The sequence below is a fragment of the Pan paniscus genome, chromosome 15 (genome assembly GCF_029289425.2).
Source record: "Pan paniscus chromosome 15, NHGRI_mPanPan1-v2.0_pri, whole genome shotgun sequence".
Classification (NCBI taxonomy): domain Eukaryota; kingdom Metazoa; phylum Chordata; class Mammalia; order Primates; family Hominidae; genus Pan; species Pan paniscus.
This window is the reverse complement of record NC_073264.2, coordinates 65,181,458-65,199,967: the sequence shown is the minus strand read 5'-3', so window position 1 is coordinate 65,199,967 and position 18,510 is coordinate 65,181,458. Positions and strand designations below refer to the sequence as shown.

Here is an 18,510-nt window from a genome sequence, read left to right as displayed (position 1 = left end):
ATAAAGACATAAATAAATGCTCAAAATTATTAGTCATTAGAGAAAACCCGTTTAAACCACAATGAAAGACCACTGCAAGTCACTAAAATGGCTAAAATTTAAAAGGCAGACAATATTAAGCGCTGTTGAAAATATGAAGCAATTAGAACTGATGTTGCTGGTGGGAAAGAAAAATGATACAGCCATTTTGGAAAACAATTTCTCAGTTTATTATTTATTTAAACACATCGTAAAAGTCAGAGATCCTACTTTTAGGTATTTATTCATTGAAATAAAATGAAAACATTTGTCTACACAAAGATTTATATATAAACATTCACAGCAGCTTTGCTCATAACAGCCTATGGTAGCAGCCTCTAAGGTAGCCCTGAATGACCCCTACCTCCTGGTATTCATACCCCTATATCAGCTTCCTTGAATGCAGGCCAGACTTACTAATTTAATTCTAATAAAATGTGGCAGAAATGATGAGATGTCACTTCCAAGGTTAGATTACAAAGACTGTGGCCCAGCCTGGGCAACAAAGTGAAACCTTTTTACAAAAATTTAGAAATTAGCCAGGCATGGTTGTGTGCGCCTGTAGTCGCAACTACCTGGGAGGCTAAGGTGGGAGGAATATTTGAACTCAGAAGGTGGAGGCTGCAGTGAGCCGACATTGTGCCACTGCACTCCAGCCTGGGTGACAGAGCAAGACCCTGTCTCTAAAAGAAAAAAAAAATGTGGCTTCTGTCTTGACAGCTCTCTCTCACTCTCTCGGAGATTGTTTATGCTGAGGGAAGCCAGCTGCCATGGTGTGAGGCAGACTCCTGGAGGAGCCCACGTGTCTGTAAGTAGAAGCAGATCTTTTGAGGCCTGTCAACAGCCACGGGAATGAGCTTGGAAGCAGATCCCACCTCCTCCCTCACACAAGTCGAGCCTTCAGACGAGCCTGCAGCCTTTGTCGACACCTTGACCGCATTCTCATGAGAGACCTTGAGCCAGAGATATTTAGCTAAGCCATGCCCATGGACTCCTGACCCACAGAAACTGTGATAATAAGTTTGTTGTTTCAAGCTGCTAACTTATGGAGTAATATGTTACACAAAAATAGCTAATATATAGCTCAAAACTGGAAGCAACCCAAATATCTATTAACTGGTAGATAAACAAACTACTCATTTCCAAACTTATTTCCAAAACTGGAACACTACTTGGCAATCAAATAATTAACTATGCATTAAGTGTAACAACCTGGATGAATCTCAAAGGCATTATGTTAAGTGAAACATGTGAGCCACAAAAGACTACATACTGTTTGATTCCCTCTATATGATATTCTAGAAAAGGCAAAACTATAGTAATAGGAAACAGTGAGTGATCACCTACGGTTGAAGACAGGTGAAAGGGGATTGACTGCAAAGAGGCAGGAGGAAACGTCTTGGGAGATGGAGATGTTCCTTATATTGATGGTGGTGGTGGTTACACAACTGCACTTTTATCAAAACTTACCTAACTGCTACTTAAAATAGGTGTATTAATATTTTTACTGTATGTAAATTATACCTCAATAAAGTTGATTTAAAAAACAGGCCGGGTGTGGTGGCTCACGCCTGTACTCCCAGCACTTTGGGAGGTCGAGGTGGGCAGATCAGCTGTGGTCAGGAGTTCAAGACCAGCCTGGCCAACATGGTGAAATCCTGTCTCTACTAAAAATACAAAATAAGGTCGGCATGGTGGCACACGCCTGTAATCTCAGCTACTGGGGAAGCTGAGGCAGAAGAATCACTTGAACCTGGGAGGCGGAGGTTGCGGTGAGCCAAGATCGCACCATTGCACTCCAGCCTGGGCAAAAAGAGTGAAACTCCGTCTCAAAAAAAAAAAAAATTAGTTTTCTATTTTTATAATGTCATTTTATGAATTTATGTTTCAGTTATTCTTACAACAGTAGTATTTGTGGAATTATCTTTAGGTTACAAAGACCTGTTTTAACAAATGCAATCCAGGTAGAAGGGTATAGTGCAATTAAAACAAACATTTAAAGCTTAGTTGAGAGTTCTGACACTTCTTTAAAAGTCAATATAAAAACTAATACCTGAATATGCTAGAAAATGGAAAAGGGCATCCTAAAAGTAAGATTATTGCACAAATGAGGATTTCACATAGGACTAGTTATTTGGGACTTACTTCCCAGGAGGAGATTAGGACACATCGGGACACATAGAAATAAACCCACGCCTTCCTTGTCCCTACTTCCTTTACTCAGTTCTAGCTCAGAAAGAAAGTCTAGCAATTTAGAATGTCCTGAAGTTTGAGAGATGCTTTTACATTTTTACATGTGTATCAGTAGAAGGTAGCAAAATCCCAGCTGCTTTTGCCTGAGCTCACTTTTGTACAGTTTTTTTTTTAACTCATAATAAGCATTTGAAGGGGAAAAAAAAGCATCATTCCTCTCTCTTGTCTTGGTAAAGTCCTCAAAAATGGTGAATCAGGGAGGTGATAAAGAGTTTAAAAATGACAACTTTGGGGATGTGGAAAGTTAATCCAAGTGGGGGAAGGCAAAAAAAATCACAAGCAAGGGGAAGAAAAGAAAAAAAAAATGGGTAGAAATGCAGCATCTTTACAACTGTTACCGTAAGAAAAAAATATGCCAACGATTCTCAAACGTCAGGGAGGTCTGAGGTCAGCAGCTCACTTAGGAACACACTGTGCCATTCCAAAGATAGAAAAAGGAGCTGAATCACCTTGGAAGTCTGATTCTGTAAACACTGTTACCAAATAAGCTTTTCTCTAAGGGATTCCTTCTCATGGCAGAATAAGAGAAGGGAAACACACCTGCGCAATCCAACTTCCCTAGTACTCAGCATCCGGAAGATGTTTTGCAGCCGAGGCCTCAAGTGGGAAAACACTTTCATTTGTTTTGACTTTGTAAGCCAGCATGGACACGTGGGGCATGTGTGGAGTACCAGCAAGGACAGGAAATTTGGAATCATGGTGTGTTAGAAGTGGAAGGAACCATGGGTTCGTTTTCTGTTGCTGTGTAACTAATTACCACAAACTTAATGGCTTAAAACAAAACAAAGTTATCTCACAGTGTCCAAGGGTAAGGAGTCCAGGCATAGCTGAGGTGAGTCCTCCTTACAGGGAGCCACAAGGATGCAGTCCGGTGCCATCTGGAGCTTGGGGTTCTCTTTCAAGATCATTCAGGTTGTTGGCAAAATTCAGCTGTAGGACTGGGTTCCCTGTTTCCTTGCTGGCTCTCATTGACTCTCAGCTTCTAGAAAAAGCCTTTGGGCCCTAGCTCCATGGCCCTCTGACAATATAGCCGCTTTCTCAAGAAGAATCTCTCTACACTCTGCTGCAGGCTGAGTAGCCCTTATCTGAAATGCTTGAGACCAGAAGCATTTCGGATTTTGGACTTTTTCAAATTTTGGAATGTAAGTATTATACTTACCGGTGGAGCATTCCAAATCCCAAAATCCCATATTAGAGAGCCTTATAATCACGTTAATCAAGTACTTATGGGAGTGACTACCCCATTACCTTAATCATATAACATAACCTAGTCAATGAAGGGACTATCCCATCATATTCATATTCCTGCCCACATTCAAGTATTATTCTTTCAGGTCATATACACCAGAGGATGGGAATATTGGGGGGCATCTTAGAATTCTAACAACCAAAACCATCAGCACTATCCTATGCACATTCTTTTCTTTTTTTTTTGAGACAGAGTCTTGCTTTGTCGCCCAGGCTGGAGTGCAGTGGTGCGATCTCAGCTCACTGCAAGCTCCGCCTCCTGGGTTCACGCCATTCTCCTGCCTCAGCCTCCCGAGTAGCTGGGACTACAGGCGCCCGCCACCGTGCCCAGCTAATTTTTTGTATTTTTAGTAGAGACAGGGTTTCACCGTGTTAGCCAGGATGGTCTCGATCTCCTAACCTTGTGATCCGCCCACATTCTTATTTCATGGGGAGAAACTGAGGTCCATAGAAGATATACTAAATTATCCAAAAAGTCATAAAGTAGTTATCAGGACAGTAAGAGCTGAATCCTGGTCTCCAAAATCCATGTCTACTGCTTGCCACTCTCTCAAGCTTCCTTCTGCCACTGACATGGTTAGCGGTAAGGTTGTATTTCAGGAAAGGAGGAAAAAAGCACCAAGACAATCAGCTAAGCCACGAATCTTTATGTAGATGCTATGAGTGGCAGAAAACCTGGAAGAACACTTACCTGCAGAGTGCTAGCATGGTGACTCAGTGTCCTCAAAGAGTCATAGTCAGCAGGATTGGCCAGCAAATGACTGGTATTTTCTATCCAAGCCTCAGTGCTCTTCAGAAGGTCACTATATTCCTCCATCTTAACTGTGGCCTGGGAAAGAGATGCAGGACCAAACTTAGTCAGATGCCTTTTACTGGAGCTGAATGACTCCTAGATGAAGAGTCAATAGCTGTTAGTCAGGGGTGTGTCAGGCCTTGCAGATGTCTGCTCCCCATGGCTGGGGCTACTTATTCACCTGCTCTAGGCTATGATACTTCTGACTTTTAAGACTAACTCTGACCATAGGTGGAAAGGATTTAATCAGTTCTACTCCAACGTTATGGGCCTCAGCAAAGTTCTGGGTTAGCCTTGCAAGTATTCTGGTTCTCATTTTATGCTTCATTTTAAAAACTGGACTGTACTTTGTCCTCCTGTTCAGGACCTTGCCCTACAGTTCTTCTAAGACTAGGATGCTGCCTCACTCTTGCTAAATCACAGACACAACTCAGCCAACCACAGCTCCTATTTGGAAGGAGGGTAGAGAGGGTATCTTTTCCCCGAATGACAGTCTTTCTCATTGTTGTCTCCCTTACTAGACTCCTGAGATCACCTGCCCTAAATTCCCATTACTGGTCTTTATCCACCTGTTGGGGAGCCTGGACTTCCCAACAGTTTGCCTGGCTCTTGCTGTGGTCAACTTCTGGATTCTTGGTTCTGTCTGCCCAATCAGACTTCCTGCCTGCACTAGCATTGAAATCTGTCTCCTCAGCACCCACACAAGCCTACCATGGCCCCAGCTTCAAGTCCAAAACTGATAATTCAAGAGAAACTGACTGTTTCTGAATATATTGTTTTGCTTTAACACCATCTCAATACCACCACATGATATGAAGCTATTACGAATCACAGCCATACCTTATTCAACTGTGAGGTTCTACACTCTGCTCTCTGTGATACTTGCTGATACTGCTGGAAAGGAATCATCAAGTTATCCATCCATTCTTGAGCCTGTCCTGGGTCCTGTTCAACAATGTCCTGAACTTCAGAATCCAGCTCATTTAGTTTGGAATGCCATAGATCTAACTCGTCCCACATTTTCTGGAGAAGGAAATCGTAAGTCAACTTGAATGAAGAGGTCATAGTTTATGGAGGCAATGCCTGGTTTTCACACAGTATTTACATTTATAAATGCTACTAAAACATCACAGAAACAACATCACATGAATAGTTGTTAATTTATACCCAGCAATTTGTGATCTAAACTGAAAAACACTTTTCCTGAGCTCTCCTAACTACAACTGTATTCATTTCACTACAAATTAGCTGTAGGGGAACAGAAAGACCTGGACATTTTTAGAGATGACTGACACAAACAAGGTCAATATAGCCCTCATCTCTCAAGAGTGACAAGCAAAATATTCTGTTTAAAAAGGGCTTGGGGAAAGACTTGAACCTATTTACACTAGTTCATACACACACACGCACGCGCACACACACACACACACGCTCTCTTAATCTACAAAATAATTTCAAGTGAAAAAATAAAACAAAGAAAAATATCTGGGCTGGGTGCAGTGGCTCACACAATTTTGGAGGCCAAGGTATGTGGGCTGCTTGAGCCCAGGAGTTCAAGACCAGCCTGGACAACACAGGGAGACACCGTCTCTACAAAACTTAGCCAGGTGTAGTGACGCACACCTGCAGTCTCATCTACTTGGGAGACTGAGGTGGGAGGATCAATTGAGCCAGGGAGGTCAAGGCTGAAGTGAGTTTTGATCACACCACTGCACTCCAGCTTGGGTGACAGGGTGAGACCCTATCTCAAAAATTTTAAAATAAAAAAGAAAATTATCTGCTGACTTGGGATGAATGCAGAGGCAGAAAGCTCTAGAAACATGTATTAGGAGCAACTGCTTTTGACTCAAGAAACCAATAGGTTGGATTCAAATCTGAACTTCGCTGGGCAGAGGAAAATTTCAAAGGTAAAATATTCAATTCTTAATGTTTGCTTAAGAACATTTTTTCCCCTATCTTGAGGACTAGGAAAATCTAACTTGTTAAATTAGGTTCCTCTGCTTAAGATTTGTCCAATAGTGAGCCATACTCTGACCTATTTTAAAAGCCCCAAATTATTAAAACATTTCCTTAAGACATAGATTAGAACAAGAATCCTTTCCCTATGCTGGAGTTTACTTGCGAATTAAGAAGTAGAATAGTGTTTATGTACAGTTTTGCCTAAGATTTTATTTTATAAGACATTTTACGAGGGAAATAAATTTGGAATTTTTATTTTTATTTAACCTTTGCAGTCTAAAAAAGAGCTTTAATATTTTTCATATTCTATTGAATGATTTTTAGTATCAGTATCCCCAAGATAAGATTCTTACTTTCCTTTACTTGTGAAAATGCTAGTTCACAATCACAGGCTCTCAGAAGTTTGGGTATATGCCCACCATGGAAAAACAGAATTATTTTTTTGAGACAGAGTCTCACTCTGTCACCCACACTGGAGTGCAGTGACATGATCTCGGCTCATTGCAACCTCCATCTCCTGGGTTCAAGTGATTTTCATGCCTCAGCCTCCCGAGTAGCTAGAATTGCAGTCTTGTGCCACCACACCCAGCTAATATTTGTATTTTTAGTAGAGATGGGGTTTTGCCATGTTGGCCAGGCTGGTCTCAAACTCCTAGGCTCAAGTGATCATCCCACCTTGGCCTCCCAAAGTGCTGGGATTACAGGCGTGGGTCACCGCACCTGGCCAAGAGAATAATTTTTAAATGCAACTTTCCCTATCAAGCCTCTCTAGGTGATGCCCCTGTGGATTTGGTTTACAATTTCTGTGCTTCAGATTAATTCAAAGAACTCACCCTGTGGTAACTGATGAACAAGGCAGGAGTGGGTCAGAAGTACCGAATGCTGAAGGGAATTAAAGGAGGATTTTACCTTTTGAATTTCTTGAGCTTTCTCAATATTTTTGCTTTTCTGCTGCAACATCTTTTCAACATTATGAAGCCCATTGTTAATTTCTTCTATTTTTCTCCTCATTGCATATGATGGTGAGCTTTTTAAGACTTCATTGCTAATCTGTGAAAGAGACAAAGACGCATTTGGCTTAGAGAGGTTGTCTGCACTTTATTCATAGGTTCGAACAACAAAAGTGGTAGTCACTCTGTTTTAACTTGTAAAAATCTTTTAAGGGCTGGGGGAAGAAATTCTGGCAAATGCATTAATGAGAAGGTGGATAGGAAGACTAATAAATGGCAGGTGTGTTTACTTCACCTTTTAAATCTCATCTTAAATAAAATAAAAATTGGTTTTTTATTTGTACTGTAATACATGTAATGTAACATGTATTACAGATATATGCTGTGTTGGGCAAAATTACTGAGTGGATTGTGTGAAACATTTCCATATGGATCAAATGATATAAATGAATTCCTGGGGGATAAATTATTTTTATACAATCTTTCCATTTTATGAGAATCTATCTGCATAGACCTGTTTTCAGTAAAACCAAACTTACTCTCAAGCTGACTTTTTAAAAAAAAAGTAATTCCAATCATAGTATTCATTTGGGTGAAACAACCTTCTAAAATTGCTATTTCTTGAGGATGCACAGAGCTTAATTATTCTCTGTGTAACCATTTGTAGATGTTTTCCCAGCCATCAGAAACTTAGCTACTGAACAGCGTAATTTTTTTTCTTATCTAAATGATTTTCTTAAAAAGAAACAAAAAAAAACCTTGAGCTAGGAAAGATAATAAATGAATGTTGAATGTATCACTTTCCAAATACCTGACTGATGTGTGTTCTTGTTTTGCTATTTGATAAGGCTTTCTCCAAGCAGCTACTAAATAACCAAATAATACTTTATGCTTTTGTATAATCCTTTGTTTTGTAAGTTAAAAAAAAACAACTCTATCTGTGTAACCATTGAGACTAAAATCATCCTGTGCAGACAGTATACAGATGCTGAAACTGTAACACAGACTAAATGACTTGCTACAGTCATATGTCAAGGAAGTAGCTGAACTTGTCCCAAGAAGCGCCCAAGTCCCTAGATTGAGTCCCAGGCTCTATTCACAATATCAGGCCTTGATACTTTTATATCATGTCTTTATTCCCCAGACCATACTGCAGTCAATATTATTAGAAAAAAAAAAATCCCACTTTGGTTCCATATTAGTTTTTCATGGCTGGCTGTGTCACAAATTACCACAAGAAAAGTTTTCTGATATTTTGAGCACTTATTCTCCTGGCAGAAATGTATACCATTCAGATACATTAGGACAGATCATGATTTAGGAAACATATGTAGCCATTTGAATTATACACAATGTTACTATGTCTGTCCCCCGGGATCCTTGAACTTCCTTTAGCTGTATCACACAATAAAAATTAGTTGCTGTTTGTTACAAATATAGAGGGTCATAGCGGAAATTTTCTACCTTGAATTTGAACGACTGATTTTGATTATTAATTTACTCTGCTAGGGATTTTCATAAGTATTCATGAGAATAACATTTAGTTTCTCTCAAAATATTTAGTATTTTCCTGAAATAAAATCAACAGTAACGAGATCCTTGAGAAAGTACGAAATAGGTTTTCTTGTGTTAACTAAAAAAGATTTGTTATAAATATACGTTAAGAGTTTACATGTTTTTTACATGTGAGATTTTCCTGAGAAATCTGTCATAGAATTAATGACATATTCTAGCAACTAAGTTTGAAATCTGAATTTTTTGTGTTTAAGATCTATTTTATTTATCAAGTTGTAAGTATTCTAGAAAAAAAAAAAAATCCTTCTGTGGATACCAGACCAAATAGAATTTTCTTCTGTTTGATATGGGCTGTCTTTCTACAATCTAATCAAAATATCTTGCTAAGCTCCTATGTTTCTAGTATTATAAAATATTTTCCACCTTTTCTTTAAATCTGGACTTTCAGGTATAAAGATTTGCTCAGGTACTTTTCATGAGAATTCTGTTAACATCGTTAGACAGACACTACATACTAAGTGCTATTCCTAGTGAGTTGTGAAATTTGTATTCTTATTGCCTTAGTTGTAATGTCAAAATGTTTCAAAGAATGTATTTTAAAGCAAAGTATTAATGTCCAAAATGTTCAAGTGGTTGTACAGTGGTTGTACAAAAGCAAACAAAACCAGTAAAAAATATTATATAACTGTATTATAAAATGCAAGAGAAGAATAAGCATTTTGACAATTAAATACATATAAATCATCGAATTCTGTTATCTTATGTCACATATTTAGAGCATCTTTATCTTAGCATTCAATAGACACGATGGTCACTTAACTCTTAAAAGAAGTTATAGCTGAAATCCTGGCAAATGGAATTTGACATTAAATGATATTTTCCTCTTGATAGTCATTCAGCTCCGTAAATAATAACAGTAGTACAGACATTATTATTACCTTCTCATCTATGTCTTCTAAAGCTTTTCTGCATTCTTCCACCTGGGATTCAATCTCTGCAGGGACTATGGTGTACATTTCGGAATACTTGATTCGCAGTTTTTCCATAATATTCTCAAAAGTTAGTTTCCCTTTCTTAAGGATGCTTTGAAGCTCCTAAAAGCATTAAGAGAGTTGCAATACTCACGAGACTGGGGGAAAAGTTTAATTCTAAAAAGTGAAAGCAGCCTTCCGGCACATCCTTATGATTTAAAGGAGTGCAGTTTGCATGACAAAACCCCACTAGTGATACAAGCTGATTAAGCCCCAGAGACACTCAGTTTAGTCAGATGATGCTTTCTAATTTGTAAGAATTAAACTTGATATCTCTTCATAGTGTCACGCCATTATCTAGAAAAGACATTACAACACCCCCTGCTTCTAAAGTACCTTTAGGATTTAATTGTATCTCCATTGCAGTCCTGATCTAAAAAGCTGCAAGCAGCAAAAAAAAAAAAAAAAGTTTCAAAGAAGTTTTTTGTTGTTGTTTTAACGTGTTGCTATTTCTACTTCTTCCTCCATTATCATCACAATGATTCAAGGCCACTAAAAGCCCCACGCTTGGAGCAGAAGTGTCTACTTTCATGTAATTAGACAGCCCTGCAGAGCTCAACTGCTTTCAAAAGGGAGGGTTCCAGTTCCATACAAAGAATGTAGGTTTTTAGGAGATAAAAGAAACCTGAACAAATAGTCTATTGGTTGTGGCCTAGAAACCAAATCTGATCTACCTTCTCCTGCAGTAATTATAAAGGAGAAACTCATTTGTATGGGAAAGTTTCCCAAAGATCAAGTGGAAAAATACTTCTTGACTTGACTGTGGCTTTTTTGTTGTTTGTTTTGTTTTTACAGTAGCTGTTCAGTAGCATTATTTGTGTTCATGGATTGAGTCACCGTACTGAAGAATGATTACAATTTTAAATGACTCTGTAATGTGTCATTGTTTTCCTTTTCTTAATCCTCAGCAGAGGACAAATCTAGAGAGAGAAAGTTAGAGAACAATGCCATTCAAAGATGGGGTTTAATAAGTAAGTGTCATCCCGTTTTATCTACACCTAGTCCAGGAGTACAGGCTTTCATTCAGAGGTACACTTAGAAGGCTTCCCCATGAAGACTGCTTCTTTACTTTCCAATATAATAACCAAAAGTTCTGTTTAGACAGCATGTGACTTTTTTTTTTTTTTTGAGATGGAGCCAGGCTGGATTGCAGTGGCACGATCTCGGCTTACTACAACCACCACCTACTGGGTCCAAGTGATTCTCCTGCCTCAGCATCCCAGTAGCTGGGATTATAGGCACACGCTACCATGCCTGGCTAATTTTTGTATTTTTAGTAGAGACGGGGTTTCCCCATGTTGGCCAGGCTGGTCTTGACCTCCTGACCCCAAGTGATCTGCCTGCCTGGGCCTCTCAAAGTGCTGGGATTATAGGTGTGAGCCACCATGTCCGGCCAACACGTGACTTTTGAATAAACTTCCAAACATCCTTTTGGGCTGTCACTATTGGACTGGAATGAAAGAGGTGATTCTTCTGAAGAAATGAGATTCCAGATGACCTGTAGGGTGTACATAGACCCTGTCAGAGACAAGGCGCCATGTCCTACTAAAGGAGTAATGTAACATACTACTTAAGAGTGGTCTGAGGCCCTTGTTCACCAAACACACTGGAAACATAGTTGAAAGAAGGCTGCTTGGTCCAGACTGGCCTACCTTCCAGCCTTGTTTCAACTCTGTTCTCTGCTCTCCAGCCACACTGATCTTCTCCCTTGGTTCTGCCCATACCATGCCACAGGGCCTTTGCCTATGCCTCTCTCTCTCTCCCCAGACCGCTCCCCCAAACCCAGCCACTGAGTTATCTCTACCCCAAGGACTTTGGATACAAGACCGTGGGCCTGTACCTGCCACATTCACTAATTCATTCCTCACTTACCTCAAATTGTTCTGACTTTTCTGGGTGATCCTGGAATGCCATATTTTGGAATGAAGTTGTGGTCTGCTGAAAGAAATTCTTCAAAGCAATTATCTCTTTTGTGAAGGAATGTCTTTCTTGGATTTCAGTCTGCACCAATTCTTTATTTTTTTGAACTTTCTGAAGAAGCCTAAAAGAGAACGTCAAAATATAATTGTTTCTTTATCCTGCTCTTCTATGAATAAAATGAAACAGTTTTATTGCAACAATTAATGAAATGCCTGAATAGCTCCTAAAGGATGGTTATTTCCTCTAAGAAAAAAAGTAACAATTTTCAATAATGGATGTACCACATATAAAAACAGGTACAAAATCTACCACTTAATCAAAAACCTCTCCAAATCTTTCGCCTCAAATACTCTCTTTTCACACATTACATTGTAACTGACATTTCTGTCCTCTCTTTTTCTCCACGTAATCCTTGAGCTCACATGAAAATGACTTAGAGGTGTGAATGGAATCACAGGTGGGCTCTTGGGGACAGACAATCCCACTGGGCTTCTTCTCTTAAGCTGACCCATTTTGCTATGGATGCAGCAAATATCAGAAGAGGCACTGAAGTGGATAAAATCTTTCCTGAGGGTTATTTGGTAAGTATCTATGATATTGTGATATAATAAATATATACTTGATCTCTGCTGTAGTTCCTGAGACAGAGCTCTTAATACCCTTGTAGATAGGAGTGCTAGCTAGGAGAGTCTTTTGTTCTAATACTTGATTTTTGACCAGTTCCTGACACAGAGCTCCTAAGCCCTTTGTAATTTCCTGAGTGATAGGAGCATCTTTAGTTCTAAGGAGGCAACTCTAGGTGGGATCCTGAGTAGCCTCAGGATGAGGGCTGGTTGCCAGGGGAACCGACTATGTGATTAAAAGGTTGGAACTTTCAGTATCACCCCTACCTCCAACACACACCCCCAACCTCTGGGGGAGGGGACAGAAGCTGAAGGTTGAGTTGATCGCCAATGGCCAATTACATAATCAATCATGACTACATAATGAAGTCTCCATAAAAAAACCCAAAAGACAGGGCTCAGAGAGCTTCTGGATTGCTGAAAGCCTGGGGGTTCCAACACCTAGAGAGAGCAGGGAAGCCCCAGGCCCCTTCCTATACCATGCCTTAGGCACCTCTTCCATCTGGCTGTTTATCTGTATCCTTCATTATATCCTTTATTAATAAACTGGTAAACATGAGTAAAGTGTTTTCTTGAGTTCTGTGAGCCACTCTAGCAAATTAATTGAACCCAAGAAAGGTATCAAAGGATCCCTTGATTTATAGCCTACCAGCCAGAAGTGTACCAGCGGGGCGCAGTGGCTCACGCCTGTAATCCCAGCACTGTGGGAGGCCGAGGTGGGCAGATGACCTGAAGTCAGGCGTTCGAGACCACCCTGGGCAACATGGTGAAACCCCTCCTCTACTAAAAATACAAAGAATTAGCCGGGTGTGGTGGCACATGCCTGTAATCCCAGCTACTCAGGAGGCTGAGGCAGGAGAATCACTTGAACTCAGGAAGCCGAGTTTGCAGTGAGCCGAGATCATGCTATTGTACTCCAGCCTAGGCGACAGAGCAAGACTCTGTCTCAAAAAAAAAAAAAAAAGGAGAAGTATAGGTAGCAACCTACTACTGATGATTGGCATCTGAAGTAGAGGTCCTCTTGTGGGATGGATTGAGCCCCCAGCCTGTGTGATCTGATGCTGTCTCCGGGTGGATAGTGTGAGAAATGAATTGGTGTCTGCTGGAGAACTGCCTGATGTGTGGGGAACCCCCATAACCAACATGGTGTCAGAAGTGCTTTGTTGCATGGTGTGTAAGGGTAGAGAGAAAAAACAAGTTTGCTTTTTCTTCAGAGCACCTCTAGCCATAAAACTACTATATTCTTTGACCCAGTGATTCTACTTCTCACTATCTTTCTCAATGAATTAGTCACAGATGAAAATATAGATTCTGGCATAAGAATATTCACTGCAGTGTTGTTATGAAAATTAAAAAAAGTAATTTAAAGATTCCTTATTAGGGGCTTGGTTTAACACATTATGGCATATCTTCATGGTAGAATATTATACAGCTAGTTACATTTTTTATTTTTATTTTTTGAGATGGACGTTTCAGGCTGGAGTGCAATGGCATGATCTCACCTCACTGCAACCTCTGCCTCTTGGGTTCAAGTGATTCTCTTCCCTCAGCCTCCTGAGTAGCTGGGATTATAGGCGTGCGCCACCATGCCCGGCTAATTTGTTGTATTTTTAGTAGAGACGGGGTTTTACCATGTTGACCAGGCCAGTCTCGAACTCCTGACCTCAGGTGATCCATCCACCTTGGCCTCCCAAAGTGCTGGGATTACAGGCGTGAGCCACCATGCCCGGCCACAGCTAGTTACATTTTAAAAGAACATTTAATGGCACAGGAAGACAAACATGATTTGCTGGTAAATTACTCAGCAGAATACAAAACAGTACAAGTATTTTGATCTCAATTTATTTAAAAACAAAATCATAGCTAAAAAGGAGAAAAAAATGATTGGCAGTGGTTATTGCTGAGTGGTGACATTAAGGTAGATTTTTATATTAATTTTTGTAATTTTCACATTTTCTGAATTTCCTTTTTTTTGAGACAGAGTCTCACTCTGTCACCCAGGCTGGAGTGCAGTGGCGCGATCTCGGCTCACTGCAAGCTCTGCCTTCTGGGTTCACGCCATTCTCCTGCCTCAGCCTCCCGAGTAGCTGGGACTACAAGCTCCTGCCACCACGCCTGGCTAATTTTTTGTATTTTTAGTAGAGACGGGGTTTCACCACGTTAGCCAGGATGGTCTTGATCTCCTGACCTCGTGATCTGCCCGCCTCAGCCTCCCAAAGTGCTGGGATTACAGGAGTGAGCCACCGCGCTCGGCCTGAATTTCCTATAATGAATATGCATTACTAAACTAGAAAAAGGGCAAAAACAAACAAACAAACAAAAAACCCACAAATGATAAAAAAGGAAATTGGAAGGACATTCACCCTCATTAATACCAGGATGGAAAATGTGTGCTTAATTAAAGTTACTAATCTGTTCCATCCCTTTTTATATCTATCAGTGTTGTCTCACCTCAATTCTATTGTATCATTTGCCATTATTCTATACTTTTAGATTTTCTAAATTTTGAGCCATAATTGTCAAGCACATGTCCTTAATAGTTTTTCATAAATCTTACTTGTTGCATCGTTCTTTCATAGAAGTAATTTCTTGAAATGCTGGAACAGTTTCCACAGCCCCTGAGCTTTCGGGAACATTCTGGATACTTCTGATGCGCTGAAGAAGTAGAGTCAGTAACAGCTGTTGCTTCTCCACGTTCTCTCCATATTGGCATAAACAGTCTAGCAGCTCAGAGAGTTCCTCTGTGGTGGCTGCCTCTTTTGTTTTGGAAATTTCAGGGAGTTCTTCCTGAAGATTATCTAAAATAATTGCCTCCCGTTCAATCTAATTCAAAAAACAAAAAGAACTAAAATAAGTAAAATATACAATTACATTTCAGGACCTGAAGTAGCCATAATTTTTGTATGCTCTCTCTTCAAAGGGTTCCTAGTGCCATATCCTAGTCTGTTTTCCTATAGCTGGGAATATTAATCCTCTACTATCAGAATCCCATAATGCCCAGCTATTGCTCATGTAGATGTGTGACTGAAATGGAGTACTGCTGTGGTGGGCTGAAGGAAATGCTGTTGAATATCTTCATAATCAATGTATTTCTCCTTCAGATTTCAGATGGATAAAGCAACATTTCTCCTGAGATAAGCACATGAGCTCCACCAAACTGCTTTCACTAAGTATAAGAGGTTGGGCAACTATTGGATATGGAAAATTTTTCTGCTGGTCTCTTTTCTTTCACTTCCAATCCCTGTATGCTAAAAAAGTAAGTCCAGCAGGTTCTCATTACCCTGACACACAACAAAGGTAAAGCAGCCAGAATTATCAAACCAGTGAAGTATTTATCAATAGTGGTGTACACAGAACTCAGAAATACATAACCTATTACATCACATATCTAGAAACTGGGAGTTCCACCAGCCCTGAACTCAACTAAGATGTAGAAAAAAGTCTCAAAGGCCCCTGAATCAGGTCATTCTTATGCCTCCCCTCGAATCCCCTGGCCCACCCCTCGGCTGCAGTACTCATTTATCAAATCCTGCCTCAGTGATGGTTAACTCTCCTGCTCCACGTTCAAACACATTCATGGATCTTGCAGTCATGACATTACAGGATATCACTCCAGTCATCTATGTTTATGATATCATGCTAACTGAAATGGTGAGGACCTGAATGTCCAGTCAGACATGCCAGAGGCTGAGAAACAAAGCCTGTGAAAATTCAAGAGCCCCAGTATCAGGGGTCTAGTGGCCTGGGGCATGCCAGGACTTCTCCTCTAAGATAAAGGTCAAGTTGTTCAATCTTACAACTCTACCACTAAAAAAGAGACACAGCACTGAACGGACCTTTTGGGGTCTAGGAGGCAGTATATGCTATCCTTGGGATTGCTGCTCAGATGCATTTATCAGAATGCTGCCAATGTCGAGAGGGGCCTGGGGAAAAAGCACCGCAGCAGGGTTGGGCTGTGGTATAAGCTGCCCTGCTGTTTGGGCTGTATGACCCAGTTGGGTACCCAATAACTAGAATACACGGATGCAGATGTAGACTGGCCACTGTCCAAGAGACCTAGGTGTGCGCAATGGGTGCTTCTCATCACCTCAAACCTAAATTCAGTTGAATTAGAAGTCCTAGTTCTTTGCCAGACAGCTACACTTACACCAGGAAATGAGATAAGGGTTCCATTGTATCATTTTCTGTCCCCCTGCTGGAAACTAGCATGCAAATAAAGAAATTGTTACATAGATGGGGGAATTGTACATCTAGGGTTTCCAATGTGCATCAGGGTTGAAAAAACTGTGTCTGTAATCCAGGATTTAATGGGGCACCTCTTGGTGCTTACACACCAGAAACTGGCAGATTTGACTTGATAATAACCAGAAATGGGCAGCTGTAGCAACCACAATCCAGTAAGAGTAAAAAGAATAAAGGCTCAGACCTTTCCTGTTTCAGCTCCCCTCATCTCCCACTCCTGTTCCCTGGGATCACTTTCCAAAATAAACTACCATTTGCAAGCCTCAGTCCCAAGCTCTGGTGTCCACTGTGAAGTTGGTAAGTGATTGAGAAGGGGGAATACAAGAGGGAGAACAATCTCTTTTTTTTTTTTTTTTTGAGACGGAGTCTCTCTCTGTCACCCAGGCTGGAGTGCAGTGGCATGATCTCGGCTCACTGTAACCTCCCACGCCCTAGGTTCAAGCAATCCTCTGCCTCAGCCTCCCGAGCAGCTGGGATTACAGGCACCTGCCACCATGCCTGGCTATTTTTTTTGTATTTTTAGTAGAGACAGGGTTTCACCATCTTGGCCAGGCTGATCTTGAACTCCTGACCTCGTGATCCACCTGTCTAGGCCACCCAAAGTGCTGGGATTACAGGCGTGAGCCACTGCTCCTGGCCACAATTTTTATTAGGACAATAATTTTACCCCAAAGCCAGGCAATTCTTCAACTTGGGAATGAATAAACAAACTGTATTACACCCACCCAAAGCAATACTACTCAGGAATAAAGAGAAATGAACTACTAATACAAGCAGCAGCAAGAATTTCAAGTGCATTATGCTTAGTGAAAAAAAGTAAACTCAAAAGGCCACAAACTATAAGGAGTCCATCGATATGACATTCTGGAAATGGAAATACTATGAGAACAGAAACAGATTAATGGTTCCAGGGGCTGGAGGTTATGGAAGGCACTGACCACAAAGAGGAACGAGGGAAACTTCTAGGGTGACAGAATTGTCTTAAACCTTGATTTTGCTGGTGATCATGTGACCGTGTACACTTGTCAGAACAACATATTTTACACTAAAAAGTGTGAAGACAGCCCTAGCATCAGTAAAATAGTTGCCAAAAAGCCTGTGCATTCACCTTTCCACCTAGAATAGGCTTTGCAATACCTTGATGATTTTCCTTAGACATGGGATCCTAATCAAATTGGTTATAAAACTTTCAGGTTCACGGTCAATTGTAAAGTCCGGTCTAGAAAGGGAGAAGGACCCATAGTTGCATCATAAGCAAATCCAATGAAGGAGACCAAAAAACCCAGAACCAGCAGAAAAGAGACCCAACAAAGAAATGACTGTTGGTGCAAGTGGAAGAAGCCGGCCTCACATCTCCAATTATCTTTGACAATGTGACGTTCTTCTAGCACATTATGATCACTGAAGCATAAAATGATGATTCTGAATAACACAAGTGAATAGTTATAGTAAAGAGATTCTGTTTAAGAAAACAGGGAGGTAAAATTTTAGGGGGACACAAGTTCTATCAAAATTTAAATTTAGTTTTTAATTTGTAAACTTTCAAACAGGCATTTAATTTTTAAAAAAGTCTGCTGATATAAACTTTATTTCATAAACACTGGATTATTATGTTACTATAGATGACAGGTTTAAAGCAGAAATTCACTTTGTCATATATAAAAGCACCAATCATGCTAACAGAAGCTTACATGTATGGGCTGTTAGATGATATACTTTTTATTGAATGGATAAAAGCTACACTAAAATCTTATATCAATTTGATGTATGTAAATATCATGTAAGTTGACAGATTAATGACTAAGCACCAGCGTCTAAGTTTGAATCCTCTTCTACCCCTTGTGAATTTGAGCAAGTTACTCAGTCTCACTGTGTCTCACTTTCCTCATCTACAAAGTAAGGATAATAAAAATATCCTCACAGAATTCTTGAATAGTGCTCTGAACTATCCTGTCACA

The 18,510-nt window shown here is 40.2% G+C and overlaps 1 protein-coding gene across 9 annotated transcripts in view; it reads right to left on the bottom strand.

The window, feature by feature from the left end:
• SYNE2 (spectrin repeat containing nuclear envelope protein 2) overlaps window positions 1-18,510 on the bottom strand; it is a 368,901-nt gene that overhangs the window by 138,161 nt on the left and 212,230 nt on the right. For all 9 annotated transcript variants that reach the window (XM_034937677.4, XM_034937678.4, XM_034937679.4 and 6 more), the window contains exons 52-57: window positions 14,868-15,133; window positions 11,640-11,808; window positions 9,675-9,830; window positions 7,181-7,321; window positions 5,153-5,335; window positions 4,211-4,348 (exon numbers count right to left, since the gene is read on the bottom strand). In XM_034937677.4, the coding sequence (XP_034793568.1) occupies window positions 4,211-4,348; window positions 5,153-5,335; window positions 7,181-7,321; window positions 9,675-9,830; window positions 11,640-11,808; window positions 14,868-15,133 (1,053 nt within the window). The remainder of the gene's footprint in view (window positions 1-4,210; window positions 4,349-5,152; window positions 5,336-7,180; window positions 7,322-9,674; window positions 9,831-11,639; window positions 11,809-14,867; window positions 15,134-18,510) is intronic.